Raw genomic sequence first — 27,855 nt, 5'->3', positions numbered from 1 at the left:
TGCATGGTTTTTTATGTCTCCAAGCTATGGCGGGAATCTTTTGCTCCAACGTATGACAATTTTTAAGGAATGCTGGATTTATTTTCGAAAGGCTCAACCCAAAAGACGGGCAGTTTAGGTTCTATCGAAAGTGGGATGTTTTTACACTCTGATAGAGAGCGCTTCGCCGCCAGAGCTAGTCCAATGACGTTTATTTGGTCTCAAATGCATGAAAAAAGAGCGGCGTGGCGTATTCTTATGGCGATATGCCTCTCATCTGTTTAGCGTCCCATTTTCATTGTCTTACGTGTATTCTTACCTGGTCTGCTGGAGATGGATTTAATTTCGTTTGGCATACTCCGTACATTCCCCCTCCTTCTCTCTCTTTCTTTCTTTTCTTTTCTTTTCTTTTCTTTTCTTTTCTTTTCTTTTTTTTATAAATAGATTAGATTTGTATATAGCCTGGGAACATACTCATCCTTAGACTTCTACCAGGCGGTGGATTTAAGGCATTCTGGATCTGGTTCTGTATGATGCGAGCTGGCGTTTCTCTAGTAAGGCGATCCTTGTTGATTCACCATCGGACGTAGGTAATTCAGCTTTACTTCTTTTCGACAGGGAGGCACCGTGTCAGTCCCTGTCGTGCAGCATCCCCATTCCTGGGCTTGAAACATCGACAAGGGTTAAAAAACAGCTCAATCTCCCAGAAATTACTCCGGATCAATGGGTACAGAGAAGACGGACGAGAAATCCAGTCTGTCATAGGGAGGAGAAACTAATTATTAATCTAACTTCTAGAAGCTTGTCTAAGCTGAAAAATAAAGACTGTCAGTTGACTATGATGTACGGAGTAGTCTGGTGTACTCCGTAAATGATTCGGGAAAACAGCTTCTCCGGCGTGGGACTTTTCTCTTGGGGACCCCCCGGGGGAGTTCGAAAGTTCTGGTCCATCCAGATTTTCAGAGGAGCTTGGTGAGGCGGAAACGATATACCCCGGGCTCCTCGAGGGGACAGAAACAGGGCTTTTCAACCTGGGGGCCTCAGCATTGAGACTGGGGACGCAATGAGGATTGTGGTATATAGGGAATACTTTGTTCACCTCCTGGATAGCGATGCAGGCGTGTCCAAACTTGGTGCAGTTACGCTACGGAGTTAGGGCTAGTGTCTCGGAGTTTGTTGTTGCTCTCTCCGAGATGGGAACGGTGTTAAATGTGCTAGTGATGATAGAACGAATTGTAGTGGTAACGGCAGTGATTTCACTTGTAAATTGTATGGGCAGAAGATGGACATTCATACGTTGTTTCTGGGAGCCAGGAATCGTACCTGTGCGAGGTGTAAACACTCGTGACCGTGGATGAGGCGGAGTCACACTTGGGTGACCGAGTCTGGAGTTAAAACAGCTGAATTTGTCAGGACCAGGGGATGATGTTGAATTGCACGGAGAGGACGTCCCAGGGACCGTGGACGTCCGAATCTCGATCAAGTAACGGGAAGTAATGATATGCGAGACATATATTGCTTGTCGTCGAAAGTTACTGCGGAATGGGAGGGCTGGACAGCATCTATTCCAGGTGTCGAGGGGAGATGGAACCCGCATTATGGAGCACTGATGGAGGAATTGTGGAAGATTCGCGGGGTGTTTCATCGGTTTTGGGGGGATGAAACGATCTTCGGTGGTTCTGAGGATGTGAGATTCGGTCGCTGTCGCCAATGGTGATTAACGACGGGGTTTCCGATGCTAGTTGCCTCTGAAGCACTTAAGACAAGTCCAGAGACCATGAAGGAAACCGTCTCACCCGATACGTCCGTTTCGATATCGCTGAAGATGATGTCGTTGAGCCTGCCGATAATGTCCTCTCAAGGGCCATAGAAGCCGTTTCTCATGCAGTGAAGGACACTTCACTTGCTGCCCAAGTAGCTGTTTTCAGTGTAGACTTCGGTTCGCAGTCCACTGACAATGATAATGGTGGCTCTGAAATGACTGAAGACGTATCGCTCTTGCTTGAAGGTTTGTTCGCCGATCATGAAGTGGCTAAGTCTAAATTGAAGCTGACTTTTTGGAGATCGGCGCTTTGCACGTATATCTCCCCAAAGACGCTAGACGCTGTTTTGATCATGCAAGAGGTAAGAGATATCAGCTTCCATTATATGCGCTCTGTGGTTTGGGTATCTAGGCTTGACTCGACTGAGTGACATGAAGCTCTTGAGGAGCTCACAAACCCCATCCAGCGTCCTGCACTGGCTAATAATGATTTGATCCCGAAAACGGCTCCATGTTTGACTGCTTCTGCTTCGGTTATTCAGATATTCGGTTCCTCGTCGACAGACAATGTCTTCCTTAAATCATTCACGCTCTGTTCCACTTTGCGCATCTCCATAATCACGTTCGCAATGGCAGGAATTTGATCGTCTACGACAGATGTAAATGATGCTTGAGCACCTCTAAGAGCGCTAGGAACGAGAACGCCAAACCAATGTAAGGGGTTTGAAGAAATGGGCTTGTTCGAAGACCTCAGCTGCTCTTTTTGCTCAGAGCCCTGGCCTTCGCGAGCTCGGTCTTTCAGAGTCAGAGCTGAATCTTTTGTCCCTGTGGTATCTTTGCTGCTCTGGTCGCCGGGTTTCTCGTGCGTAATTTCAAAATAATTGGGAACACAATGCAATGTGGTATCTTCTGAAAGCTTTTCATCTGACGATACGAATTTAGAATGGGTAACGATCCTATAGAAGGCAGGATTGGAGAAAAGTTAGATCGTCCAGACGCCTTCTTCCATGTCAAGTCACCAGATGGGATGGGAAATAGAAACTCGGGGTTGGTTCGTTGGCACGTACACTCTCGTAATTGCCTTCATACGCTCATCATAGTAGTCTTCGCCATATCTGCGACCGGGTGGACAGGTGTGATTTGCGCGTGTAATGGAGAAGAAGCCCTAAGAACAAGCGGTTTATCAATATTAGCGTCAGCTTGGGGCTTAATTTTGCGGAGGAGAACCTATACAAGCGAGCGGAGAGCGTACGGCTGACAGACAATTCCCAATTTCCCGTTGCAGTCTCTGATGCTCATCGAGGAGGTAAAGGTACCGCTCCAGTAGATCGTCGATAGCCTGGAGGGGATCTGGTATTTCGGCAGCGGCGGACACCGTGGGAGAAGTGGGCGGGGTGGGAAGTGCTTCGCTCATTGTTGGAATGAAGTCTGGAATTGACGAGAATGAAGCACCTTCGAGCGGGCGGGAGAAGAGGAGAGTTTGAAGGCGGTTGGTAAAAGACAAATGCTGGCGGGTGGAGATGCGCTGCGGACGGCCGAAACCTTTGCGGAAGCCCGCTGAGCCTATCTTCTTCCTTTTTAAAGTCACCTTCCGCGTATTCGGTATTTGCTCGAAAAAATCATTCTTCCCGTACTGGATTGCATCTGCCTCCCATTTGTTATTTCGCTAGCGATTTTCCCGCAGGTTGGGTTGCCTTAAAAGTCCACTCTTATCTCCGCCGGGACGCAGAGAAACGCGGCGCTATTTTTAAAACTTTCAGCTCTGCTCAGCGAGATCCCTCCACGAAGTTTCCATGTATCTATCACCTTTGATACTGACGTTACGATAGTTATTCTTCAACTGCTTTGGTCTCTTTCACTTGGGGCGGAAGCATTCTAACCGCTCGCTACTTCGCTGCACCTCATTATCGTGAGAGCGCATCGAGCCCGGAGATCTTATACCCTCGCATATCACCCTCAAATTCAATTCATACCGCCGGATCATAACCGCTTTGCCTCTCGAAGAGATTTGCATCTCCGTTTATCCCTTCCATCATAATGTCGGTCGCTAGATTGCATCGAGATTCCGCTTTTCAAGCCCGCTCACTTGTATGACTCCACCATCCTTTGCAGGGCAGCTATGCTTCATCGTTGCAGACTAAAAGTTCAGGAAGCTAACCACACTTTTTATTTCGCATGTCTGTAGTTCCGATCACTCCTCCGTCAATCCAAACAATTTTCCAATTACAACTTCCGAGAATATGCATTGAGAAGGACCCGGGATGCTTTCAGAGAACACCAACAAGAGACGGAAGAGCGCAAGATACAGGAGCTGCTACAAAAGGGTATACAAGATTTGCGGATGATGAAGGTGAGCAGGCACTCCAGTATGCTTATTGTACCCATCTAAGTTACAGGACGTCATGGGACAGTCCAAGCAGTTACTGGCAGGTGTGCATATCCTATAAACGATGATGCTAATCCTTTATACAGAGACAGACAGTTATCAGCCAGTTCTACCAATTGGATCGGTTAGTGGTAGAAGAATCGGTGCGTCTGGCGTGTCACTCCCGAATTTGCGATTCCAGCACCTTGGGTGAATTCTGACATAGAAGTTTAGGGAAAGGAAACGGGGTCTGAAGGAGGGATAGTGCGCCAAAAGGATTCAGCGTAAGAGCCTGAAGACACTCGGTATTAAAAGGAACATCCTGGCTAACTTGGACCGTAGGGCGAGTTGAGATTGAGAGGCGTTCCGGTACAGGCTGAGAAGATAGGTTGTAATCATTTCCACGATGCCCTAGCGTTTGCATAAATGCCGAAAGCCTTACAGGGATAGCTCCTGCTGCCAATGATGTAGAATAGATTTTATTTCTTCCTTTCTACGTTTTGTATTTCAAATGTATTCAAATCATGGCATAAAAGCCCCGGCGGCAAGATATGCAATCAGTGGAAATGCCATGGAATTCAAAAAAGCCCATCCTTGACGGTGAAAGGGATTACTTCGTTCTAACAGCTATCACATTCAAAAGAGAGCGTTGATACTCTCCGTCCAACTCATTTCTGCTCCGCACAAGCTGCAAGACCACCCATGTCATCACGTGACACGACTTGATGGACCTGGCGCCATCGCGACGAGCTGCGCCAGAGACTGCTGCTCCAATGCGGCGATCACGGTGGCAATCCTTCCGCACTTTGGGGAATTGGCTGAAACAGAGAACTTGTGCAACATCATACAGGTGGGCAGAGTCACTCAAGGAGCATTTGGTGGAACTGGCATCCCCAACTCCTGGCGAACAGACCAACCTTCTGACAGGCGATTGAACGTGGTTTTTGATATAAAATGGTTCCTGTAAGCTTCCATCATGTTTGCAGCACAGCTTCTTCCCAATGTGTACCATTTTTTTAAAAAGTTTTCACCATTGGTTCCGCTCGTTTAATCGATTATATCCGCTAAACTGCATGGAAACCCAAATAGTTCCGCTCTTCGCGTACCCGCTCCCAAGCCCTTGCAGAAACTGCGCCCAACCGAACTAGAGCGGGTCAAATCGACCACGATGTCTTTGAAGGCTTGCCCGTTCGCCGCTGGTCACGCCAGCATGCAACCTTTTCGCAAACCCCCAAGCACGAAGAGCTCGATACAACAGCTGTTGGCCCAAACGCGATGCCGGAATTACCTATGCCTAGAGATAGCAATCTTCTAACGCCTCTGAGCCGGTCATTACTACGTGCTGCGCGTTCGGGGTGCACATATATCAAGCCGGTTCGTAAGGATCCAGATGTCGAGGAGAAGGAAGTCAAGGGGGAAGAACCGGCCGGCCCGCCTCCTACATACGAACGAACATTCACGACGGTGAAATGGACAACTATTCCGCGCAATCTCGAACCACCGGAAGTGGAGTTTTTAGCAAAGAGACGGCCTGGCTTACCTTCGTTGTATGGCGCGGGAGCAGTGGCGGTAAACACTGGCGCTGGAATTGGCGTGGTTATCACCGGAAACCACACACCAATGAGGAAAACAAAGTTCAAAAAGGTTGACGCTGCTACCGGCCAGGTAGCCATTTACGAGGCATGGGTACCAGAGGGCCACCGAGTAGAAGGCGAAATTACAGATGAAACTGAGATTACGACCGATAATCCCGATGTGACGATCGTCTCTGCGTCACCAGCACCAGGAACTGTCGTGGATGGAGTTGGCGTCGTTGACCAGGAAGGGGTCGTGGTTGCAGAACCCGAAGGGAGTATGGTTGCAGTTGTTCGAAGAAGACACCCTCCTCCAAAACGAAAAGCTAAAGGGATTGGCAGAGGCAGGAAGAAGAAGGTCATGTTTACTCAAGACGACGTCGCTGCATCGCCAGCCCATGGCAATGGTGGTGTCGGACATGAGACTGGCGGCCGCATTATAGAGCCTTCTAGCCAGCGATCTGACCAAGAAGATAAGCATGTAGGTGGTGAAGAGGAAGAGGAGGACGAGGACGAAGAAGATGGTGATGGAAGTGAAGAAGAAGAAGAATTCTCCGAGGAGGCCAAGTCCCAGACAAAACCAGAGACACCGCCAACAACCACTGCAGCTGAAGATCAGAAGGAGTTGCCCAAGGAACAGATATCACAACAAGAACTGCCGGAGAATGTGCCTCGCGACAAGTCAAGCTCACCTGATTTGCCCCTTTCCAAAGCTGCAGCTGACCGCACCGAAACGACAACCACAGAGAACTATCAAGAGGCGCGTCCGACAAACGACCTGCCTGAAGCATCTAGTTCGGTCCTGCAAGTTGAGAAAGCTTCTGATTCACAGCCAGAAGTGCAAAAGACCGAGCACGAAGAAGCCAACGAGCAACAAGTTGCCTCAAACCCCGACGAACCACTTCAACCAGCGGAAGGAGCTCAAACTGAAGAGGAAACCAGCGCAAGGAGCCCACAATCGACTAATGTCGATGTCGCACCTCCATCTATCCCCGAGCCATCAGAAGAGCAGGCAAAACCTGAGACCAACATCACACCTGACCCCACAAAAACATCAGCCTCCCCCGTTCAACCAGAAGCTGGTATTGGACCTGTACGCTTCGAAGACGGAGAAGTTGATCTTCTTGGTAGTTTGGAAGCTAGTTTGGATAATCCTGCTCAACCGTCTGAGGAGCAAAGCACAGATCACTTGCCGGAGCAAAAACCTGAAAACCAAGAGACAGTAAATGAAGAGCAACTGGATGTTACGATGGCGGACTAGCTAGCTTGGGATTGTGCCTTTCTTTCTACTGTCGTCACAAGCCTTGTTGTCCTTGTGAGTGTTTATAGGATACCAAAGGAAAGCCTTTATTTTGGTTCTGAATATTATATTCTTAACGGCCGTGGGAATGGGTCACGGGAAGGTGTACTTTGGAGTTATGAGTCTGTTTTGTTTGCTTTTCGAATCATTTTTATTTCATTGTCCTAACCTTCTAAGGTCCGGGAGCTATTTTGTTTTATTCAATGACGTCCATTCCACCTATGTAAGAATCTGGGAGAATTTTGAGACCAAATATAAACCTTACAGCTGAAGACTGGGTTGCAATTGCGAATGCTGTGCTGGAGTAATGTGCAAGGCAGACGAGTCTGGTTCCTATCGAATCCCCCTGACTAACTAGTTAATCAAACTTCGAATCGGAAAACAACACATGGAAAATACGGAGTGTCAAAGGGAAGATACACAACAAATAGATATTTGTGAAACAGAATATTCTTTTCCCAATTCCAGAAACCTGTGAAGTCTAGGAGGACTTGTATGTTATGAATCAAAGCAGATTTTGGTCGATCTTGTATAGTAGCTAACGCATATCGAACAAAAGTATACACGTCAAGCAATATCCTATTTGCAAAGGTGTCACTCCTCAATCTCCTTTATGCACACTCACGTAGAGAAAATGTACCACTGCCTGCTCATAGATAGATTCTTCACAATGTCTTCTTCGCTCTACCACGCTTTCGAGAAACTGGCACGTTGTCGGGGCTCGAACGGACATCTGCTGTACGCGCTGCCCTGATTTTTCTTCCCGGTTTTATGGTATCCGAAACGACCTTTGCTCCACCTTTGGTGTCCCCAGCTTCAAGGAATTTCCTCATAAGAGCGGGCGTTTTATTTGAAGCGCGTGCTGCAGCAATGGAGTTTCCAAGTCTCGGTTTAGAAGGCATCTTAAGTTTCCGACCTTTATTTCTGGGCGGCTTTTCATCTCCCTCGGCAGATTTAGACGCTGATTTTACCGGCATTTTTGCACGGGTAAGCGTAGACCTGCGCTTCTTCACAGGGATTGGTTTGATTGACGCTGCTTTTTTAGCTGGCCTTCCCACCCGTTTGACCTTCCCTTTAGTTTGTGTTGATTTGAGGGCCGTCCGGGCTTTCGACACTGCTTTCTTGACTCCAGTTTTCAAGGACGAAGCCCTCGAAGGCTTTGGCTTCTTATTTAGTCGGGAAGCGGACTCGTCGAGAGCGCTGTCGACTTTGCGCTTTGCCGCGGGCGCGGATTTCTTTTCCTTATCTTTGTTCTTCCATGACTCCTTAGGTCTTGGGCCGAGCACCCCGCGGCAAGTTGGCGCTCCGCACCGACACTCTTGGACGTTCTTCTGGGAGTAGGGGCTAAGTATGGATTAGTTCAGTATCAGAAAGCAGAGTAAAGATATAACGCACTCAAAATTATAATCGTACGTAAGCTCTTCCCCAGTCATGATCCCATCTTCACCTGCAAAAAGGGCCATTCGTGGCTTCCCAGCAACGGTCCACTTCTCCATTCTGCAATTGGGCTCACAAGAATGGTTGATAAAACGAGCAATAGATCCACGCGTGGCGTCGATGACCATGTTCTGGTCGAAGTACATCAGATAGTAGCACTACGCAGCGACCGTCAGTCTATTGGACCAGGAAAGATAAATAAAAGAGGCGAACCTCGTTTTTCTTATACACAGTCCTCATCCTCCGCTCACACTCCTCTTGGGTGAGGATTTCCCCAGTATATTCGACGATGATCTGGTTAGGATCGAACGAGCGGTTACTACGGACACCATAGCCTCGATCTTCCGTCTTGATAACCTCGACACCGATGTTAAACTTCCCGCCCGCCTTAGCTCGTCTACGTAGTGCACTGAAAGGTCGATTCCGACATAACTCTGAGCCTAATTTGCAGTTCGTGTCATCACACTCATAAAACATGTATCTATTCTGGCAGTTCTCATCGCATCCTGTTTCCGGGGTGCAGGTACATGTGGAATGCTCTTTGATCTTCGCAGCCTTCCATATTGACGCCGCATCACCGACGAATACGTCTATGATCATGTTAGGGACCAATGATACCCGCAGATCGGAAGAGAAACACATACTTTTATTGGCCTTTCGCCATTCATTTGGTTTGGGCTGGCCATGTGGCAGGGGAGAGAAGATATCAAACGGCAACTTGTAAGCGCGGCCATTCTCTAGAAGTCTAGCACCGGCATACATTGGGAATGGAAATACTTGTGACTGCTGGCCATTATTCTTTGCATCTCTTGTACCCCTCTTTGACTTTGGAACGGAGGAATCGATGTATTCTTGTCCAGCATATAGTCCATGTTTAAGCCAGGGTTTCCTTTTTTGCCGAATCAAGCTATTCTCCCTTGTGGCGGTTTGCTCCTGGCGTGGAACTTGACAAGTGCTCTTGTTGTCACCAGACACACGTCTTTTCTTAGGTGAAGGCTCCTGGGGAGCTGGAGTAGAGGCTTCTTTCCTTTCATTCTCGACTCTAGGCCGTAGGCTAGCCTTTCTATCAATCGTTTTAACCTTATCCTTGCTCTTCGATATAGCATCGAGCGTCCGTTTTCCGAGCACGGAGGGAGCGCTTTGGGCCAGATCCTTTGTTTTCGCAAGTAGACTCAGGCGCGTGGATCGTCTTTTCGGGCTTTTATTCCCAGCCTTTTTATTAGGTTTCTTTCCTGCCGCTTTCGCATTCTTGCCTGACTGTTTCTCCACCGATCCACTTGCATCCTCCGCGCCATTGAGTAAAGATGTACAATCTTCGTCTTCCTGGGTGTTAGTATTGTCAAGAGACCCATCGTTTGGCCGTGTCAGCATAGCTTCTCCTCCTCCGTTTGCCTCCAGCTCTCCATTTTTCAATGAGGAACGCGTCACGCGTCTTGAAGGTTTAGCTTTTTTTGCACGGTGCTCGCCGTCTTTCTCGGTGTCTACTGGAGTCGATTGCTCGGATATGCTTGTCGCAGGTGTAAGAACGGGAACCGTGGCATCAATCGCCGTTGCGTCGCTGTCCAACGCGGACGACGTAGGGGTGGAGGACGGCGAGAGCATGGGGTCCCGTGCCATAGTGATAGACGCTGGGGCAAAAGTGAAAACGGCCTCAATTGCACTGAAAGCACTCCACACACGTTGTTTGATGCTTGAAATGCCTCTTGACGCGTGCAAAGGGTATCGAGCGCGAGTTAGATGCGGGTGCTTGGCTGCGTTTAGTGTCTCATTGAAAGCGCGGCGCTTCCTTGCACAGCGGCTAATAATAATGGGCGGCAATGACAAAATAGAGTCGGAAGGGAAAGTAGAAACTCAAAGTGGAAGATCCAAGCACACTCGACTCCGAAGTCTAAAATACGTCTGGCAGGACTCAAGGTTGTTGGAAGGTTGATAGGAGTAAGTTTTGATAAGAAAGGGATGCAGCTTTTCTTCCGTGTTGGGGGCACACCGACCGCCCCGTACCCGCAAACATATTACGGCGACAAGGATTTTGTGTCAAGCTGTCCTTACGGCGAGGCTACGTCTAAGGATGCGTGGCAACATTGCGTTCTACGACTTAGCAATATATCGGAAGCTATCATTGTTCAATCATTTAGACATAGGAAGCTCTTCAGGAAGGAAGCGAAATCTACAATACAGTTCATATCCGTTCTCCAATTGCAAAGAGACACATCCAACCCTAGGCAGCCGGTGCCACATTGCTCCTAACGCATTTCCGAACAGATGGTGCAAGGAAAGAAAAATATGTCAGAACAGATATCCGGCCATTATACAAGGTTCACATCACAAATTCACGAATATAGAACCATCGGTCTAGAATTCTAGACGCAACAAGTATAGCAACAAAAAAAAGAAATTCGAGTCTTCGGGCTTGTAAGTGAGAGACTAAGACATTAAGAAAGCTTGTAGTGTATATGTATAGTAGAGAACGGGTTTTGAAAAGCGGGTATATTTGCGAATGGGAAGCAGTGGGTAATTTAGGCAAAGGATTACATAAAAAGAGATTACTAGGTAGTAACACACGAGAGAATGGTTTAAGAAGCTTGTTGGGTATTACGCAAAGGCCCTCTGCCACTGGGGCCTTCAAACGTAGGGGGTGCACCCTTCACACGGCTCATCTCTAGATCCCCGTTTTGAGCTTCTAAATCACGACGGCGATGCTTCACCTTTTGAGTGGCAAAGCGTTGGTCCCCTTCGACGTAAGGCTTTTTGAACTCCACGTAACTGGGTGGTCGAGGTCTTCCAAGGACAGCAATCCAGTTCTTGAGGAAATTTCCTTGAGTAAACGGGCGGTGCCGATCAGCCTTTTTAAATTTCTGAGAATTGAGATATTCCCTCGTTGTTTCACCTCTCCCTACTAAGAAGAGGTGATAACACCAAAGAGCAGCCGGATATGGAAATGCGAGTGCGCCGTACAGAACCATGGCAAAAGGTACCCTCCACTTGTCTATTGATTGTTTAAAGGTGATCCCTTCCCGACTCTGATAGACCAGAATATGTGTCAAGCTTGCACCGAGAAGGAAAAGCGCACAAATTGTCGCCGAGCTAACGAAGGAAAAAAAGTAGCGATAGTTACGACGCCCGACGCAATTATTCAGCCAAACACAATGATGATCCAGTGTTTCGATGCAGTTATCGCAGGTGCGACAGTGGTAGCACCGAGGAGGGCGCCAGAGATTGCATGTTTTGCAGTATTTTACCGGTACGTCCATAGCAGCCATATCAGAAGTGGCAAGCTTGACCATAACCCAGTCATTAGTTGGAGGTCCAAGAGTCAGTGGGTCCTCGGCGGGATTAGTGGGTGGGAAGATGTGTAGGTTCCGCGGATAGATCTAAGTGGTTGCAACGTTAGTTATGACAGTGAAAGGAAGAGGTGGTTTAGAGATACGCACTCCGGGATTTACCAATGATGCATGGAGAAATGAAGACACGCATAGGAAAAAGACGTAAGCGAACACAATTGGTATAGCCGGAGATAAGTTATGCCATAACCATGGAGCCCTGTAATAGTAGATCAGCGGCGTGAATATTTAACACGCTTCAAAATCAAAAGGACGTACGAATAGCCAAAGAATAGGGCTCCAGGTAGTACCACGAATATACCTGTCGCTATGTTGACTGGACGATCGCGTGCGTTTTGAAAGCGGCCACCCCAAAAGAATATCGTGTTTCCGGTGAAATATTCATAGTTCTTTCCGAGATTTCCTTTGGGGGCAGGCTTCTCAGATTTAAGGACGTTCGAAACGGGAGAAGATGCAGCAGACGACAGCCTTTCATGGTCCCTGGAGTCAGGACGCTCCGGATGTTCGCCCTTGCTTGTTTTGAGGAACCCAGACCGGAATGAAAGAGGAGACCTTTGTGGAGGATCTTGCGATACACCTTGTTTAAAATTATTGCCTAAGTTCAGGTGAGTGGGAGCTGTACCCCTTGAGCGATCATGTAACAGTCTGACGCTATCTCCTCCACTTCTGACGGTAGTATTACCCGTGGGACTTGCAGTCGAAGTTCCTCTGTCAAGGAAAACTGGATCTGTGAATTCGGTTCCCCTAGACGGCGGTGGAATTTCATAATCCAGCCCACTAAGCCCGGGCAGGCCCGTCGAATTGGATATCAGGCTTCTTCTCGCCGGGTTTGCAATATCACTCTGGCCGTCTTCGCTGGAAAAGCCCTGGGTTGTTGCGGTTGGAGGGCGCCCACTGCGTTGCATTTGCAGTCTTTGAGAGCTCATCGGCCGAAAGAAAGCATGTGAGGTCAGAGATGGAACGTGCGTCCTACTTATGCGACTCCCTCCGCTTGGAGGTGGTCCGTTCCCAGGATTCGATGCTGCCGACAAAGAATGTCTGGCAGGAGGTCCGCGACGGGAGGAAGACCTATAGGAACGCGTGGGAGGGCTACGAGGCCGTGGATCGCCATCTTCAGATTGTATATCCGTTATATGCGAAGAAATATATGACACGGGACGGGCGCTGATATTGGGGGATAATGGATCGGGGTCGGTGGGGGGTGGAGGATTCGGGAGAGCAGCCATGGTCGGATATCGAATGGATATTTCAGGAGAATTAAATAATATAAGCCAAATTCATCGTGTTCCCATAATTAAAGAGAGGCCGGGTACACGCTTTTCATTTCAATTCAGAAGAGGAATAGGAATGTAAGACGGTGATAGGAGGAAAAGAAGTGATTCTTAAGAAAAGAGTAGGATGAAAGAGAAGTGCAAAAGAGTGTCAGGGATATGTCGACCAGCAGTATCAAACAACTACGCAAATGAGACCCGATGGCCAGATTCGTTGTCAAGTATCGCGATCCATCGTGGACTGCGAGGCGGATTGACTCACTCACTCTCTCACACACTCTCTCCCTATGTCGCCCTGCTGCGTTTCCCTTTTCGGGCCCAAACCGAGATATCCCGCTGACTCAGCCACAGGGACCAGTCACGTGGCAGACCGGAACATCACGATCCAAATAAACCCACCACCGAGCGAACCACCCGACCCAACAGCCCAGTTCGCTCCGCAGCAGCAGCAGTCCCAATTGCTAATCCTGTCGCAGTTATATAACATCATTCCGCGATGTCATCCATTGCCGCCAACGTGGCCCGCCGGGCCATCCTGAGACAACCTCTCAGAACCGTGCGAGCCCAACCAGTTCGACGATACGCCTCCCGAGTGGAAGAAGCTGGACTCGACAAGGGACCAAAGAGAGATCCCGAGCTCTACGTACGTGCTTTAGGAAGGCATTTTCCGTACAATTATTTTAATCAAAAGTCAATGTTCTAATTTTATTTTCGATCTAGCTCCTTCTCGGTGTCATGGCCGGCGCCTTCGGGCTTGCGGGATGGTATTTTGGCAGGTCTCCCACCACCGTTACCTCTGAGAGCAACATTCGAATCGGAGAGAGTGCCATGCCTTGGGAGGTTGACGAGAAGGATGTTGAGGCACAAGGGAACTTCAAGTATCAATACCATCCTCATGGCGACAAGAACAAGCCTCTCAAGTCCGCCCCCAGTGCTTTGAACGAAGTTGTCATTCCAAACGTCACATTGCCAAAGGTATGCCCGAATTTCCTTTTCCCGTGAATATATGGCGACCGTGCTAACTCTACCTGCAGGACTTGCACGACCGATTCAACAAGTATGGAAAGGACTACTAAGATGTCAACTGTATTCTATAGCCTGAAAACACAGCGGGGAATGTGATATCGAGTTCTCTGACGCAATTGCAAACATTATGTGTAAATAAAATCATATGTAACATCTCGGTGCGCCAATCGTTTGATACAATTTCCTTGAATAATGTCTGTCTGCTTTCATGAAAGAGCGGTTGATCTAGTGATTGTACATGTTACGCCATATTTATGACACCATTCCTCCCTAGAAACAAACCCGCCAGCCGTGACCAACAGCATCCAATTCAGACCTCATTTCGCATCCACACCAATCGCTGTATGAATAAAAACCTTAAGAAACATGGAAAGTCCAAAGATCTATTACAATTCATCTGCATTTCTGGTGGCTTCCTTTCCCTCACTGGCGGGTTTTGGTTTTTGGTCTTCCTGCGGCACGGATTTTTCATCACCAGGTACGGAAGCAGGCTTGTCTCCCGGAATGTTTTTGTTGTCCTTTCCGACAGTCTCGGGGTTTTGTCCTTCGACATCCGGATGTGGTGGAGCAACGTTTTGCTTGACCTCACGTCCTTGTCCATCGATCACCCTGGTCCGTGTCTCATACCTGGTCTTAAAGGATACATTACCAGCCTTTGCCATAGAGGCAACCTGTTCTGGGTCTAAAAGGTTCCCATCTTGATCGCGGTATTCCACGGATTCTTCACTATTAATAACTCGTTGGCCTGCGGGCATCGTGAACTCTGCCTTTTCAGCAGGCTCTTTCTCCTTTTCTTTTTGCTGTTCCTGCTGTCCATTTCGCTGCGGTGGCTCCTGCGGCTGCTTTTGCTGTTGGGAAGCCGGTTCCTGCGCAGGCGCCTTCGGAGGGGTTACTGTTGCCTTTGGCTGGGATGAGCCGACGTTTGCAATAGAGGAATATTGGGCCAACTAACCCGGTTCAGTATTCGTTACTTCACGCCACGCGAGGGAGCCTTCCACTGCGGGGGACTTACGTCTGTATAGAAGGTATTGCAATCAAAGTCCCATGAGCTCAACAGCTTAACCTTGCGACAAGCATCCTGGGTCCATGGGTTGCCATATGCCAATGGAGAGAATAACGTAAATGTTGCAATGCTTGCGGCCAAAAACAAAACGAAGAACACGCTACCGGCGATGGTATTCTTCTTTGAACCGCAAAGAGTCAACCGGTTCGCGACAAAGTCGAAGATCTGACAGAATGCAATAATAGCGAAGTACAGGGCCGGGAAATAATGATGTAGGAAAAGCTGACGGGCCATGAGATAAAATGGGAAGTAGTGAAAAGCCCAGCCCAAGACTGTCTGGCCAATCTCGTAGTCGAAGCGCTTGAAATTGACATTGTGATAATCGCCGAAACCTCGCTGCCATCGAACCACTGCAAGCCCTTTAAAGATCACGTATGCCACGATTGAAGCGGTAGACGCCCACCAAATAAGAGGATTCCCAATGAGATAGATCTGACGGTGGCTTTTGGCCCAAAAATTGATGCCCCGTAACAGAAGTGGCCAAGAAGTGGGTCGAGAATCCCAAGCGTGCGATTCCACCAAACCAGCATTGGTCCTCCACATGACGCGCTGAAGCTCCCAGAACTTGGCGAAGAAACCAGGGCGTGTGTAATTGACCTTCTCCACATCCGGTCCGAACATTGGATGTTCGTTATGTTCGACATACCAGATGCTATTGGGCAGCGAACCACCTTTGGCGCAGGTCACTTCCTGCTGCTCAAAACCCCAACTCGGGAGCTTGACTGGATGCGAGAACAGAACGCAACCACTCATAACATGCACAAGCTTAAACTTAGTCTCAATGGTCCTGAGCCTTTTCTTCGCCTCTGCGCCCTTGGAAAGAGAGTTCACAATCTCAACACGGAATAGATCGTTGGCATCGCCGGGAAAGCCCTCGTAACCATAAGCAGAGACTTCATTCTGCCAGTCAGCTTCGGTGACTGGGGGCCTGTGGTCGTGAGAGTGGAGTCTTCGGTCAGTGGTAACATGATAGAGTTTGATGGTAGCACCGTTCTCAATAAAACCAGCAGTGAGGTTATCCCATGCATGAGGGCCTTGAACTTGACCATAGGATCCAAGTGGCTGTGTTTGGTTCTCCATTATCCAAATATTGTTTTCGTCCTTGTGAGGGTATAGTGTAATTTGTTGTTGCTTGCTTCCCGTTGGATACATGTGACTATGGGAATGCAAGTAGCCACCTTGCGTGTTGTGATGTCTGATCGAGACCCTAGAGCCGAATGCAACATCGGCAGGCACATCTTTCATTCCCTTGGAATTAAGTGTTGCCTGGAACTCTGAGGACATGAAACCATCACCTTCCCCAGGGTTTACTAGACAGAGAAAATGGATGGCGAACATTGCAAGGTACATAGTAAGAGGGATGATGATCAAGCAAAACGCTCGAGCGAAAAAGTGCTTGAACCAGATATCCTAGCAGCTATGCTTAGTATCATGTTCCTCAAGTGCTCAATAAGCTAAAAATTACTTACCACTGTAACGGTCCTGGTATCCCCTAGAAGCACCCAGAGCTGAAGAACTGTCAAGCTACCAACCCATGCAACTGTGAACAAACCCACCCATTTGACACTGAGAGTGGCACCTAGGAAAAGCCCAGTAGCAGTGAGCCAGAACCACCATGCAGGCCCAAATGCCTTTGACGGTCCCTGTTCATGCTGATTTGTAAAACTTGTGAATGAAAGCACTGTTAACGCCGTAAAGAAGACCAATGGAGAGTCAAGAAGGATAAATCGAGACTGGGTCACTAATCCGTTCTCTTTGTAACAGGTTAGCAGGGGATTGGGTGCTATCAGCTGCTCGAGTGGAAGCCTACCGAATGTTACAAGAAGCGCTCCGAGGGAGGCGGTTATAGTCCGGCAACCGGAGGCCTTTAAGGTGAAAAACATAGTAGGAACAGATAAAATCCCGAGAACCGCCGGTAGCATGCGCATTGCAACATAAGGAACTCCAGGTTCCAAATAATCTTTGCCAATTTCTTTGAAGTCGAAATCACCACGGAATCCACCAAGAAAGCCGGCAAGAGTAATAAGCAATTTCGCCAATGGCGGGTGGACGTCCATAAAGAATTTCCCTTTTATATACTTCATCGCAAAACCGCCAAAGCTATAAAGAGTGTGATTTGTGAGCGCAGGGCTCAAAAGCGCGGGGAAACAACAGCGAAGACTTACTGGACCTCATCGAATACGACACTGCTGGGCTGGTAGATCCTGAACAATCGTACAATTGTTGCAAGCGCCGTAATGCAGAGCATTACTTTGTAGTCGGACTTGGGCAATTCAAAAATGTCATAGTCTCGCACGCCCTCAGATGTATAGTCCGACACTTGGGCGGTAGCCTTACGCCGATTCTTGGGGCCGGGAGAACGACCAGGAGACCGGCTGCTCCGCCGAGAGGGGGATTTAGCCTCCAACCCGGCTTTAGAGGATTTCGAAGGCATTATGAAGATTAGATACTATTACTGTCGTTAAAGAAAGTGAAGATCATATGAAAACATTGGTAGAAATGAGCCAAGGAGGTTTGGAGGTTGAAGCTGAAGATTGCACAAGGAAAACGTAGATTAACGATAGTCTGAAGTCAAGAAAGGGTCACAAAATATCATAGTAAGAATGAGAGGGAGAATAGAAGATGATGCTCCCTCCAGACAAGTGAATTGGCGTGAGAGAAAGTCGGAGTGAGTTGGGCGTCGCGGTGGCCTCGACTGAAAGGGGCGGCCGTCAGAGACCGCTTAGTCAGACGCCTGCTAGTAGACACGTGAAATTCCCGAAACGAAGCCGCAGCATCAGCTTTTGACATCGCCCCCAAGCCGCCCAGGACGGACAAACGGCCGCAACATCGGGTAAAAATGACGCTTGCTGCAGTAAATGGACCCTCTACGCCTGCGGAGCTCCCCGAGGAGGTGAGCAAACCTCCGGAAGGCGTAGTTGTCCCCCCAAAGGACATCAGAAGTGAGTGCCATCTCGACAGGGTTCCTCAACAGGGCTGCAACTGATGTGCCACCAGCTATTATTGAGAAAACCGCAGGCTTTGTGGCGCGAAATGGATTTGTCTTCGAAGGTACGTCTGCTTCTGCCAATGAGCTGCGTGTCTAATCACGAGTTCTCTGACTCAAGACCTCTAGATCGCGTTCGCGAGAAGGAAAGGAACAACCCTAAATTCTCCTTCTTGAACCCTGCCGATCCCTACGCAGCGTTCTACAACTGGCGCCTTAACGAAATCAAAGCCGGGAGAGGCACGGCGGTATCGGCTGGAAGGGCCGGCGAGCCAGTGGCAGTGCCTGAAGAAGAGAAGCCCAAGGGCCCAGAGGCACCTCCAGAATTCCACTTTTCTGCGCGTATGCCGAACATAAATGCCTTGGATCTTGAGGTAGTCAAGCTGACGGCACTGTTTGTCGCCAAGAGAGGGAAATCCTTCATGACAGCGCTATCGCAACGTGAAACGAGAAATTACCAGTTTGATTTCCTACGGCCGCAGCACAGTTTATATCAATTCTTTACGAGGCTTGTAGATCAATATGCGGAACTTTTCCAAATAAATGGCGCTGACGCTGCCAAGGCACGCATAGCTGATCTGGAAAAGAACGTAAAGAATAAGTATCACATCCTTGACCGTGCGAAACAACGAGCAGAATGGGTCAAATACCAAGAGCAACAGAAACAAAAGAAGGAAGAGGAGGAAGAGCAAGAAAGAATAGCATATGCCCAGATAGACTGGCATGATTTCGTGGTGGTCGAAACTGTCTTATTTACAGAAACTGACGATCACGCTGAGCTCCCGCCACCTACATCACTAAACGACCTTCAGACTGCATCCCTGGAGCAAAAGGCTATGGTTTCTCTTGCACCAGCAAACAGGCGCATCGAAGAAGCCATGCCTACGGATGATGAAACCAAAAACTATTACAACGCCTATCCCACCACCTCACACCTTCCACCGCAACAACCTACATACGCACCATCCCCCATCCCGACTCACCTTGCACCGTCCGTCCCCGTTCCTCAACCTCCACTTGTATCCTCACAAACCGCCACACCAGTATCAACTCCTACTCCGCCCGTCCCAATCCCCGCAGTTCCCGAACCCGAAGCCCGCGCAGTGCCAACTCCACCTCCTGTCGCCGGCCAGCCACCCATGCGCATCCGCTCCGACTACGTCCCTCGTGCCCAGGCCAAACGGCTTAACACCACCACAGTCCCAACCTCCATCTGTCCAAACTGCAAACAACAAATCCCCATCGCAGAAATGGAACAACACATGCGCATTGAGTTGCTTGATCCACGGTGGAAGGAACAGCGCGCAAAGGCCGAAGCCCGCTACGCAACTACCAACCTATCAACCGCAGATGTGGCAAATAATCTCAAGCGTCTCGCCAGCCAGCGAAGTGACGTGTTCGACCAGGTGATCACTCCCGACAATCCTCAGCCCGGGCAATTGGATGGGTCTGCCGTTGACCCCGAAGAAGAAGCTCGAAGGAAGAGAATGGCTATGAGTGGCGGAGTTGACACTTCAGGGATGCCCATGCCCATGCCGATGACCGCGCCTGCTCCGGGCTCAGTCCCAGCTCCGCCGGGCTATGGTGCTGGGCCGCAAGGCGCACCGCCAGGAATTCAGCAGCGGTTTGGTGGTCCGCCACCCCCTGGCCAGCCCATAAATATCGAGGAGCAGATTCGGCAGATCCACCAGAAATTCAAGCAATGAAGGGGGAAGTGTTGAAGCGAAAATTGTACTTTATATACAGACTTTGTGCGTTTTGCTGGGGTTATTTCGCTTTCTACGTTATGGGTATGAATTGGCTTTTAAGTACATATCAATCTGGATCGGGAAGGAAGGCCACAGGTTGTTTTATTGATTGTGGGTTTCCCAATTGTCTCTGCTACACTTCAGAAGGCAATCAAGAATCAAACTTCTGCATATCAATTCCAACCTTCTTTGATATTCGGCCCCATTTATATTACACCTCGCCCGGGGACAAGTGCCTTTTCTCCAGACACATCTTATTATGGACTACTCGGTTTGATCCCGGCTAAGGTCAAAGAATACAGTAGTAGAGGCCCTCATAAATATTTCCTTACGACCTAGGTCCGAAAATGGGGGATGGGCTCCAAAAAGTGCTAATATTTGTATATATACAAGAATTCTAATCTCACACTTATTCTCCCAGCTTCCTAATGCAATCTTAAATAAAGAAATTCCTCCCAGTCCGATGTTCTAAGGAAAAAGGGGGGATAAGCGAAATATATAACCTATGTGTAGCTACCATTCCATTCTGCAAGTAGTCCCGAAGTTGGAGGCCGGAATGGAAAGAAGAAGTGCAATACAATGCTGTGGAATTTCAATAAGTATTGACATCAATGCAAAATTGACAGAGAAAGGGCTGTGCAGCCATGCAAAAAGAGGTTTCATTGCCTCAGACTTGTACTCCATATCACCACTTGGAAGGCGGAAAGAAGTGATGAAAAAGACAATCAGATATAAAAATGGAAACAGTATAGAAGTGGGCATATGCAGCTGGGTGCCCTGACGCTTGATCAACATTGAAAGCAACCATGGATGCGCTGCGGGCGTTTGAGAAGCTATTAAAATATTTAACATTAAGTGAATAAATCAGTGCACAGCACCAGTATGGAAATTGGAAGTAATGAGAACATCAAGTTCCTGATGGGCGAAATTAAAAGCTTCGGGAAGAATGGAATGACGTCAATGTTGGTAGGGTGGCAGTTCAATGGATTAGGGATATTTTAAACTGCCGCTGGTATGGTCACTTTGAGCTTCGGCTCGATAGCACTGGCTTCGATGGATCCTCCAAGTGCAGGATCGGGGTTGGATTCTGTCGAAGTTGCGATATTATCTTTCGGAAGACGACCTGGAGGATTATCGTCGTGTTGAGCGTGGTTTTTATTATTGGATGTGCCGCTCACAGGCTCATTCAAAGTTTTTTCACTTTTCGCTTCTGGTTGCACAGTTTCTTCTCGAGAGATGATAGTGCCTCCGATGGATACCCTATTCGTGTGAGAGACAAATGGGTCTTCGGGCGACACCCTGTTGTGAGTGGCACCATCCTCATCTCGCTTGCGTAACACAAGTGGCTGGTCACCGTCCGTTAAATTTCCATAACTTTTCTTTGTTGGAGAAGAGTCTATGTTTCGTATGGAAGGGTCCTTCTCGGAAGAATCCGCCTTGATGAAAGTAGGAACGACGCCGCCCCCGATTCGCGACCAGAACATACGTTCTCTGAGACGGACAGTTTCCTCCCACGCCTCTTTTTCATCCACTTCATCTCCAATGCGGACATGGCCATCAACAATAAGCCGTAAATAGCCAACAAAATCGCAACATGATCTCATCTTTTCAAGGCAGAGTAGGCAAAGAGGATGCTTTTGGGCCGAATCGTTGTCAGAGGTCCGGAAACGATGCGTCCGTGCATGATCATTGTCGCTTCGTTTCTCACCACATAGAGCACATGGCGGGGAGTACTTGACAGCAGCAGATGGGATTGGCTCAATTACCAACCCTCCATCACATATGCTACTTATCACAGATCGCCTTGTCAACCAGGATATACCAGGTGCGAGATCAAGTCTCAGCGTTGGTTCGATATCTTCCGTCATTACCCTTTTATAGAATTTTGACTCTTTAAGGGCAGTATATGAAGTGGATTGGCGAGGAGACGCCGAACTGCCGTTAGGCGAAGAAGTAACTGCAGAGGGCGTATTTGCAGGGGCACTGGAGCGATGTTGGTGTTGTGGAGAGGGGTAGTTTCCGGCCAGGCTTGCGAGACCTATGACATTCAGTCCAGCATAAGAACCACTGACCACCCTGCTTGGTGGTTTAGAACTTGTGGACAGATGTAGTAAAGCATGAAAATCATCATAGGCCTGAATGTCCGTTCGGCAGACAGATTTTATCAGGTGAGAGAAACTCGTTGAAGGTGCTGGGGATATATCTCCTGCACCAGGTGTAGTGGGAGACAAATTCATAGCTTCGAGCAGACGGCCTAAGTTTCCTTGCGATTGGACTGCAGCTGGTGAAGTTGGGGCAGTTGAAGGATCAGTACGCATGTCACTGTCATCTCTGTCACTGTGCATGTGCTGCATTACCAACTTTAGCTCTGCCAGCTGTTCTTGGTGCGACGCCAGTAGGGTTTCTGTGTCTTTTATCTGTGCTTGTAATTGCTCATTCCTTTTTTCAACCACTTCACGCTCTTTCTTTGCCGCAGCAACCATCTACAATTCATGTTAGACTAACTAATCCAATATATTCAGGTCTTATTCACTTTAGAAGTGAATACATACCTTATTGGCCTCTTCAAACAGAGCTGCGGTTAGATCTGCCAGTTCTTGCTCAATTCCTTTCTTTTCCCTCTCAACAATCATTCTGCGGCCCCTTTCTTCTTCCAGTTCTTTCTTGAGCTGCATTTTTTCAGACTCTACTTTGTCCTGCCGGATCAATATACCATTGGAAATGTCTTCCTGATGTTTCTTGTTTTCTTCCTCTAATTGAAGAACTCTTTCCCGAGATAACTCTAGTTCTTGACGGGTTGCCGCCAAGGTATCGTCAAGAACTGTTTGGTTGTTAATTGCTTGGATGAGCTTATCGCTCAACGCAGCCACTTCATTGCTCAGGTCTGGATGCCTTGGAGACGAGGAGGCAGTTCGAGACAAGTCCGTGGTACTCGCAGTTCTAGGATCACGCAGTGTATTGAGCAAGGAATCAGATTCAAAGGATTGGGGCTTGGCTGTTTTCGAGCCACCCAACATGTCAGACAGAGCGTTGGCTGACTTGGCTCGAAAGACTGTTTTGCTGGAGGTAAGGGATCGGAGCTTCGAAGTGGAGCGTGTCTCTCGTTTCTCTGGCCGTTCCGACACAGCGGACTCCGTTTGAAGGGGAGGGTGAGACCACCCATGAAGCGACATTAATCTGTCGAGCGGTTAGAGCTGATGAAAAAGAAGCCGGGAGGACCGAATGGAAAAGAAAAGGACTAGGAACAACTGACTCGGCCATGGTTTGTATGACAAAGGAATGACTGTGGTGCTGCGATCGGGATTAAGGTTCAGAATGACTGGTTCGTTCAAACGAGCGTATGATGATGATGATGATGATGATGATGATGCAGGTGAGGTGCGGTTGTGAGCTTCGGCGGTTCGCGGGTTAACCAATAAGAGGAACCATCTTTCGGGAATTGTCCAAAGAGAAGGATACGACCGACGTGGTGATTGGAACGGTTTCCTCCTCTTCCCTCCGACAAGACAAGTGCAAAAGGGGTCGAGAGACGGACAATGTGGTTTCTGTCGGAGGGGAAAGACAAGAGGCGAACGGCCGTGAGTGAGGTGAGCGGGAGAGCGAGGGAAACCAGGGCGGCTTAAGGCAAAGTCCAGGGTCACCGATCAGGCAAAGCGTGACGAGCTAGCTCGCGAGGTGGAGCCCGGGTAAAGCGTGCAAACAGTTTCAGCTGCGGAGATGCTCGTTGCTGGGCGCCGCCGGCTCGTCAGGCTGCAGCTGCACAGTACATAATGAAGGTCTGTGGCTATCCGCCAGAGGATGGGGGCTAGAGCGGGTAGAGGCGTTGGGATTGTCAAGAACAAGGGAAGCGCTGGAACACAGTTACTCAGGTTTACGGAGAGCCTGTGGGAAGGTTACAGGAGAAACGCAAGCTCCTCCCATGGGCCGAGTGGCAGTGAAACCTGGTCTCACCCACCCTTTATTTCGATGCACAAAGCTCGCCGGTGCGTGCGCCCAAGCACTCTGATGCTTATGTAACTAGTAGTTTAGTCGGTCAAAATTTCATGGACGGCGTGACTCGCTCACCGGGCGGGCAAGGCGGAGACTCTTGTCGCGGGATCGAGCTACATACATACTTTGGAGAAGCTAGCTGTGATCGACATGAACACAGCAACAACAGCTTGGAGATAGGTCAGAAAGCAAGCCTATTTACGTAGGAGTTATTATCGATCGATCGATTGCTGGTTTGTGACAAGGAAGCCTTCTCGAAGAACTGACCCGCCGCGCTAGTTAACCGTGACTGCGGGGTCCGGGTTCAGAAGATCATCACGCATCGAGGCTAACAAAAATGTCGTCAAAGTCTCCTCCGCCGCCAATACGACGCTGTCGTCGAGGCAAACAATCAAGGCTCTGACTTCGAAGTAACCCCTCCCTACCGGGGCAATTCAATACGAACAAAGCAAAAACAAGAATCCCGTTGCGTCAAGAGACCAGACGGAGTCCCTATCTCGTTCCAGATGGCCGACTCAGAGCTTGAAGAGGTATGCTTGGCTGATAAAAACCACCAAAAAAAAAAAAAAAAAAAAGGAATCCCGTGCTTAAAACCCTCACTTTTAGATCAGAAGAGCGCGGCTCGCGCAGTTACAACAACAAGGGGGTGCTGGTGGAGCTGGCGCCCCCAACCCAGAAGAACAGCGAAGGTAAGGAAAAAAAAAAAAGGCCTTCTGCGACCCTGCTCAGTATTATTCACTGTGCTAACGCACTCATCTGAAGACAACAGGAAGGTAATGTATCCCTCCTTCCAGAGCCTGTGTTCGTGATAATACTCAACAAAGCGGCGTAAAACCCTTTCATTAGCAATTTCCGCTCACACGCTCTACAGCCGATGCTCGTCAAGCTATCTTATCCCAGATCCTCCTCCCAGAAGCCGCTGACCGTTTAAACCGCATTCGCATGGTCAAAGAAACCCGTGCCACCGATGTCGAAAATCGGCTGATCATGCTCGCACGAACTGGGCAACTCCGAGCAAAGGTTACGGAAGATCAGCTAAAGGACCTGCTTAATGCAGTCGCAGAGAATAAGGAAGAGGAAAAGATTATCATCAGTCGTCGAAAAGGCGGATGGGATGACGATGATGACTTATTGGATTTGTGATGATTACCGGACCCTTTTGACACTTTGACGACTGCATTTGCCACCACGGATGATCATTTGACCCAGCTTGAGTGCTGTCAGCTTCTAAATATGCATACTTGAATAATGAACAGAGAGGAAAGGCAAATTACCCAATACGCGAGATTCGAACCATGCCCTGTAACGCTATGCTATAGTACAAATACCCCGGTCACAAATACATAGTCATGACTTTATCACTGCCTCTTTTGCCGCTTTCTTCTGTTCTCTAACTTTCTTCCTTATGTCTCTCAAATCCGGAGGCTTCTCGATATTAAGTTCCTCCCTCAATTCATTCACATCTCTTTCTAGTTGTTCCTCCCAGTAAACATTGATCAGCTCTTTACTCGCCAAGCCGCTTCTAATGGCCCAAGGCAAGTGAATACTCCAAAATCTCTGCTTTTCTTCCGGCTTCAGCCTGATGGCCGCAAACACACTCAATCCAGTCATTGGAATCAGCGTGTTCATAAACTCAAACGCCTTCAGTGCGATTTCACCCTCCACCACGATCGGCAGGCCTGTCACTGCATGGTAGAAATCGTGACACTCGCGATACCGCTGCATTACATACGCGCATTCTTCATCATCGATGTACTGCACACTGCTGCGGGTGTCTGGGCTGACACCCTCCCGGTCGAGCCAGGTAGCGTAGGTGTACCCAACGGTGTTTTTAGGCAGGTTGCGGAGGTAGGGAAGGGAAAGTGTCTGTGAGGTTATTCGGGGGCGATCACGGAGGATTCGTCGGCCGGTGGAGTCCGCGAGCATGGCATCGCGGAGACGATAGATGAAGAATGGCGTTGCGGTGGTTTCGCCGACAGTTGCTATTAGATCTGCATGTTCGTTAGGTCGCATATTCCTAGCTTGAAGGCAGGAGATTGGAAGAAATAAAAAAAAGTTACCTCCCCGCCGAGGATTCAACAGTGATCCCACAGCCGACCCAATTGCTAGAGCTCCCCGCTCTATCGGTGTCAAAGGTATATGGCCTGGATAATTTGGTTGAGGGCGATTGAGAACGGAGAATTCGCGGGCAACGCTTCGCTGTGCGCATAAGACTCGTAAAGAGCGCAAGCCCACGGCTCTTGCTCTCACTGACTTTGCTATTGCCATTGTCGAACAACTAACCCCAGGAGCGAGATTGTAGAAAGGCCAAATCTGCGCCGCAGCACCAGCCGAAGAGCAAGGTGTGGGATGGGACGATCCCGGCGATCGGCACCTGCAGCATCGTTGGGTCCCTGGCGAGCGCCGTAACGAACTAGTCAAGTTAGCGTCTTTGCGCATAACTCCGCAAAAGTCCGTGGCTCGAAGCCAAATCTCTCTGGGCAACTCATCCTGCATACTCCCGCACCTTGTTATTGATTCTTTCAATGCTTACACTGGGAAAATGGAAACCATTAAAAATTACTTGATTCATTCGTATTTTATCTTTTATCCTCCACAGTAGTCCACTGAGATTCGTGGCTGTGGTTACCACAATGGCCCCTGAGACTTTTGCCTCTGCAGGCAAAAAGCATGAAGAATTCACACAGTGGGCCAAAGATCAGGGAATACAGATCAACGGCGTAGCTGCTGTTAGGTTTCCAGGTCGAGGGATGGGCATTGCTGCATTAAGGGGCATTGATGTATGGGATCTGCACGCTTATCGCTTCCTCAAGATTTCGTCCTCAACCCGTCTTCCACCCCCTTGTTTGGCCGAGTTTCGAGCATATATTTTTGTGTTTTGATTCTGTTTCTGTTTCGAAAGCTAATGTTTTAACTACTTTCGTTTAGGCTGGAGAAACAATCGTCTCTGTTCCCACATCCAGCCTTCTAACACTAGACAAAATTCCCTCGACGTTCAGGGAGAAGTTCCAAGGAGACACTCCTATCCAGGGCATATTTGCCGCATATCTAGCCTGTGATGATGACGCGCGGTCCAGGTATGCTCCATGGCGCGCAACATGGCCCACCATGCGGGATTTTGAGGATTCAATCCCGCTACTTTGGCCAAAATATCTCATCGGGACTCCGGGCGATGAGCTCAAAGGCCAAGGGGAAACCACAGCGCGAGGAGAGGAGGTCTTTGCATCTTTATTGCCTCCCTCCATATCTGGTCACTTCACCTTATCGAATAGGGTCGGTCGATTTTCTGGTGATTACACCCCTGACCACCAGAACCTCCTCGAAAATCAGCGTAGCAGGTTCCGAAAGGCTTTCAGCAGAGTGAAACTGGCTTGTCCAGGTATAAACCTGGAAATATTCACTTATTATTGGTTTGCCACACATACAAGATGTTTCTTTTATGTAGCGAAAGATTCAGAAGTGCCGGAAGACCGTAATGATGCGATGGCATTGTGTCCGTTTGCCGATTATTTCAATCATTCAAGCAATGACCCTGGGGTAGGCCACCGGTTTTCCCTCCTTTTATTGAAAAATTTAGTATATTTTGCAGCTTTAAGCAATCCGATCTGATCCATTTTTGTACACGTTGTGACGTGTAGTGCAAAGCTAGCTTTGATGGAGATGGATATACATTTACAGCAACAAAATCCTACGGTATGGATTTGAACCCAACTACCGACGCTGAATCTGATGAAGTCGTACTTTTCTAGCGAAAGGAGAAGAGGTATTCGTGTGCTATGGGAATCATACAAGCGATGTCCTATTAACGGATTGTAAGTGAGCAGCTTCCACATGTATATACAATATCTCCCTGTCTAAGCTATGAATAATATAGACGGATTTGTACCGGATGAAAATAAATGGGACGCAATTTTCTTGGATGACATTGTGCTCCAGGATATCAATAAGATAAAGAGACGCTATCTCAAAGAAGATAACTATCTTGGGTAAATCTAACCCTCACGACACGAGTG

The 27,855-nt window shown here is 48.6% G+C and overlaps 14 protein-coding genes across 16 annotated transcripts; 7 read left to right on the top strand and 7 right to left on the bottom strand.

Moving 5' to 3' along the window:
- Nucleotides 1-1,588: 1,588 nt before the first annotated feature.
- On the top strand, nucleotides 1,589-2,172 carry D8B26_005286 (uncharacterized protein; the record flags this gene model as incomplete). The annotated part of the gene is made up of 2 exons (XM_066124775.1): nucleotides 1,589-1,666; nucleotides 1,747-2,172. The coding sequence occupies 2 exons, from the start codon at nucleotides 1,589-1,591 to the stop codon at nucleotides 2,170-2,172; spliced, it is 504 nt and encodes a 167-aa protein (XP_065980856.1).
- D8B26_005285 (uncharacterized protein) lies at nucleotides 2,111-3,249 on the bottom strand. Its single transcript, XM_003066498.2, has 3 exons — nucleotides 2,994-3,249; nucleotides 2,809-2,906; nucleotides 2,111-2,697 (listed from the first exon to the last, which is right to left on the bottom strand). The coding sequence occupies exons 1-3, from the start codon at nucleotides 3,153-3,155 to the stop codon at nucleotides 2,280-2,282; spliced, it is 678 nt and encodes a 225-aa protein (XP_003066544.1). The 5' UTR covers nucleotides 3,156-3,249; the 3' UTR covers nucleotides 2,111-2,279.
- Nucleotides 3,250-3,573: 324 nt separating this feature from the next.
- D8B26_005284 (uncharacterized protein) lies at nucleotides 3,574-4,573 on the top strand. The gene is made up of 5 exons (XM_003066499.2): nucleotides 3,574-3,829; nucleotides 3,927-4,091; nucleotides 4,214-4,270; nucleotides 4,341-4,390; nucleotides 4,449-4,573. Exons 1-5 carry the CDS (start codon nucleotides 3,779-3,781, stop codon nucleotides 4,456-4,458), a joined length of 333 nt encoding a protein of 110 aa, XP_003066545.1. The 5' UTR covers nucleotides 3,574-3,778; the 3' UTR covers nucleotides 4,459-4,573.
- Nucleotides 4,574-4,907: 334 nt separating this feature from the next.
- D8B26_005283 (uncharacterized protein) lies at nucleotides 4,908-7,354 on the top strand. The gene is made up of 2 exons (XM_003066500.2): nucleotides 4,908-5,069; nucleotides 5,196-7,354. The coding sequence occupies exons 1-2, from the start codon at nucleotides 5,061-5,063 to the stop codon at nucleotides 6,939-6,941; spliced, it is 1,755 nt and encodes a 584-aa protein (XP_003066546.2). The 5' UTR covers nucleotides 4,908-5,060; the 3' UTR covers nucleotides 6,942-7,354.
- A 114-nt stretch (nucleotides 7,355-7,468) lies between these two features.
- Nucleotides 7,469-10,034, bottom strand: D8B26_005282 (uncharacterized protein; the record flags this gene model as incomplete). The annotated part of the gene is made up of 4 exons (XM_003066501.2): nucleotides 7,469-8,324; nucleotides 8,376-8,575; nucleotides 8,631-9,007; nucleotides 9,062-10,034. The coding sequence occupies 4 exons, from the start codon at nucleotides 10,032-10,034 to the stop codon at nucleotides 7,646-7,648; spliced, it is 2,229 nt and encodes a 742-aa protein (XP_003066547.2). The 3' UTR covers nucleotides 7,469-7,645.
- Nucleotides 10,035-10,522: 488 nt separating this feature from the next.
- ERF2 (Eukaryotic peptide chain release factor GTP-binding subunit) lies at nucleotides 10,523-13,325 on the bottom strand. The gene is made up of 3 exons (XM_003066502.2): nucleotides 12,017-13,325; nucleotides 11,849-11,957; nucleotides 10,523-11,788 (listed from the first exon to the last, which is right to left on the bottom strand). The coding sequence occupies exons 1-3, from the start codon at nucleotides 12,982-12,984 to the stop codon at nucleotides 10,991-10,993; spliced, it is 1,875 nt and encodes a 624-aa protein (XP_003066548.1). The 5' UTR covers nucleotides 12,985-13,325; the 3' UTR covers nucleotides 10,523-10,990.
- Nucleotides 13,326-13,441: 116 nt separating this feature from the next.
- Nucleotides 13,442-14,218, top strand: D8B26_005280 (uncharacterized protein). Its single transcript, XM_003066503.2, has 3 exons — nucleotides 13,442-13,672; nucleotides 13,750-14,004; nucleotides 14,064-14,218. The coding sequence occupies exons 1-3, from the start codon at nucleotides 13,526-13,528 to the stop codon at nucleotides 14,103-14,105; spliced, it is 444 nt and encodes a 147-aa protein (XP_003066549.1). The 5' UTR covers nucleotides 13,442-13,525; the 3' UTR covers nucleotides 14,106-14,218.
- A 382-nt stretch (nucleotides 14,219-14,600) lies between these two features.
- On the bottom strand, nucleotides 14,601-17,743 carry D8B26_005279 (uncharacterized protein). The gene is made up of 5 exons (XM_066124774.1): nucleotides 17,284-17,743; nucleotides 16,929-17,218; nucleotides 16,588-16,871; nucleotides 15,008-16,528; nucleotides 14,601-14,954 (listed from the first exon to the last, which is right to left on the bottom strand). The coding sequence occupies exons 1-4, from the start codon at nucleotides 17,550-17,552 to the stop codon at nucleotides 15,023-15,025; spliced, it is 2,349 nt and encodes a 782-aa protein (XP_065980855.1). The 5' UTR covers nucleotides 17,553-17,743; the 3' UTR covers nucleotides 14,601-14,954; nucleotides 15,008-15,022.
- Nucleotides 17,744-18,115: 372 nt separating this feature from the next.
- PRP21_1 (SF3a splicing factor complex subunit) lies at nucleotides 18,116-20,022 on the top strand. 2 transcript variants are annotated; one of them, XM_066124773.1, is made up of 3 exons: nucleotides 18,116-18,169; nucleotides 18,234-18,446; nucleotides 18,512-20,022. In XM_066124773.1, exon 3 carries the CDS (start codon nucleotides 18,527-18,529, stop codon nucleotides 19,808-19,810), a length of 1,284 nt encoding a protein of 427 aa, XP_065980854.1. In that variant the 5' UTR covers nucleotides 18,116-18,169; nucleotides 18,234-18,446; nucleotides 18,512-18,526; the 3' UTR covers nucleotides 19,811-20,022. The 2 variants fall into 2 exon arrangements, with proteins under 2 accessions (XP_065980854.1, XP_003066551.2); XM_003066505.2 differs by having other exon boundaries at nucleotides 18,234-20,022.
- Nucleotides 20,023-20,365: 343 nt separating this feature from the next.
- D8B26_005277 (uncharacterized protein) lies at nucleotides 20,366-20,704 on the bottom strand (the record flags this gene model as incomplete). The annotated part of the gene is made up of 1 exon (XM_066124772.1): nucleotides 20,366-20,704. The coding sequence occupies one exon, from the start codon at nucleotides 20,702-20,704 to the stop codon at nucleotides 20,366-20,368; it is 339 nt and encodes a 112-aa protein (XP_065980853.1).
- Nucleotides 20,705-20,773: 69 nt separating this feature from the next.
- SEC2 (rab guanine nucleotide exchange factor S2) lies at nucleotides 20,774-23,113 on the bottom strand (the record flags this gene model as incomplete). Its single annotated transcript, XM_003066506.2, has 3 exons — nucleotides 20,774-22,335; nucleotides 22,405-23,029; nucleotides 23,106-23,113. The coding sequence occupies 3 exons, from the start codon at nucleotides 23,111-23,113 to the stop codon at nucleotides 20,851-20,853; spliced, it is 2,118 nt and encodes a 705-aa protein (XP_003066552.2). The 3' UTR covers nucleotides 20,774-20,850.
- Nucleotides 23,114-23,917: 804 nt separating this feature from the next.
- Nucleotides 23,918-24,985, top strand: D8B26_005275 (uncharacterized protein; the record flags this gene model as incomplete). Of its 2 annotated transcripts, XM_066124771.1 has the most annotated exons (5): nucleotides 23,918-24,075; nucleotides 24,192-24,372; nucleotides 24,449-24,531; nucleotides 24,605-24,615; nucleotides 24,714-24,985. In XM_066124771.1, exons 2-5 carry the CDS (start codon nucleotides 24,349-24,351, stop codon nucleotides 24,983-24,985), a joined length of 390 nt encoding a protein of 129 aa, XP_065980852.1. In that variant the 5' UTR covers nucleotides 23,918-24,075; nucleotides 24,192-24,348. The 2 variants fall into 2 exon arrangements, with proteins under 2 accessions (XP_065980852.1, XP_003066553.1); XM_003066507.2 differs by having other exon boundaries at nucleotides 23,918-24,372.
- Nucleotides 24,986-25,189: 204 nt separating this feature from the next.
- COQ4 (Ubiquinone biosynthesis protein) lies at nucleotides 25,190-26,174 on the bottom strand (the record flags this gene model as incomplete). The annotated part of the gene is made up of 2 exons (XM_003066508.2): nucleotides 25,903-26,174; nucleotides 25,190-25,833 (listed from the first exon to the last, which is right to left on the bottom strand). The coding sequence occupies exons 1-2, from the start codon at nucleotides 26,108-26,110 to the stop codon at nucleotides 25,190-25,192; spliced, it is 852 nt and encodes a 283-aa protein (XP_003066554.1). The 5' UTR covers nucleotides 26,111-26,174.
- Nucleotides 26,175-26,475: 301 nt separating this feature from the next.
- On the top strand, nucleotides 26,476-27,451 carry D8B26_005273 (uncharacterized protein; the record flags this gene model as incomplete). Its single annotated transcript, XM_003066509.2, has 2 exons — nucleotides 26,476-26,622; nucleotides 26,771-27,451. 2 exons carry the CDS (start codon nucleotides 26,476-26,478, stop codon nucleotides 27,449-27,451), a joined length of 828 nt encoding a protein of 275 aa, XP_003066555.2.
- Nucleotides 27,452-27,855: the final 404 nt, after the last annotated feature.

Source organism: Coccidioides posadasii, chromosome 3 (assembly GCF_018416015.2).
Source record: "Coccidioides posadasii str. Silveira chromosome 3, complete sequence".
Lineage (NCBI taxonomy): Eukaryota > Fungi > Ascomycota > Eurotiomycetes > Onygenales > Onygenaceae > Coccidioides > Coccidioides posadasii.
The sequence above is the reverse complement of the archived record's forward strand: the minus strand, read 5'-3'. Positions and strand labels throughout refer to the sequence as shown.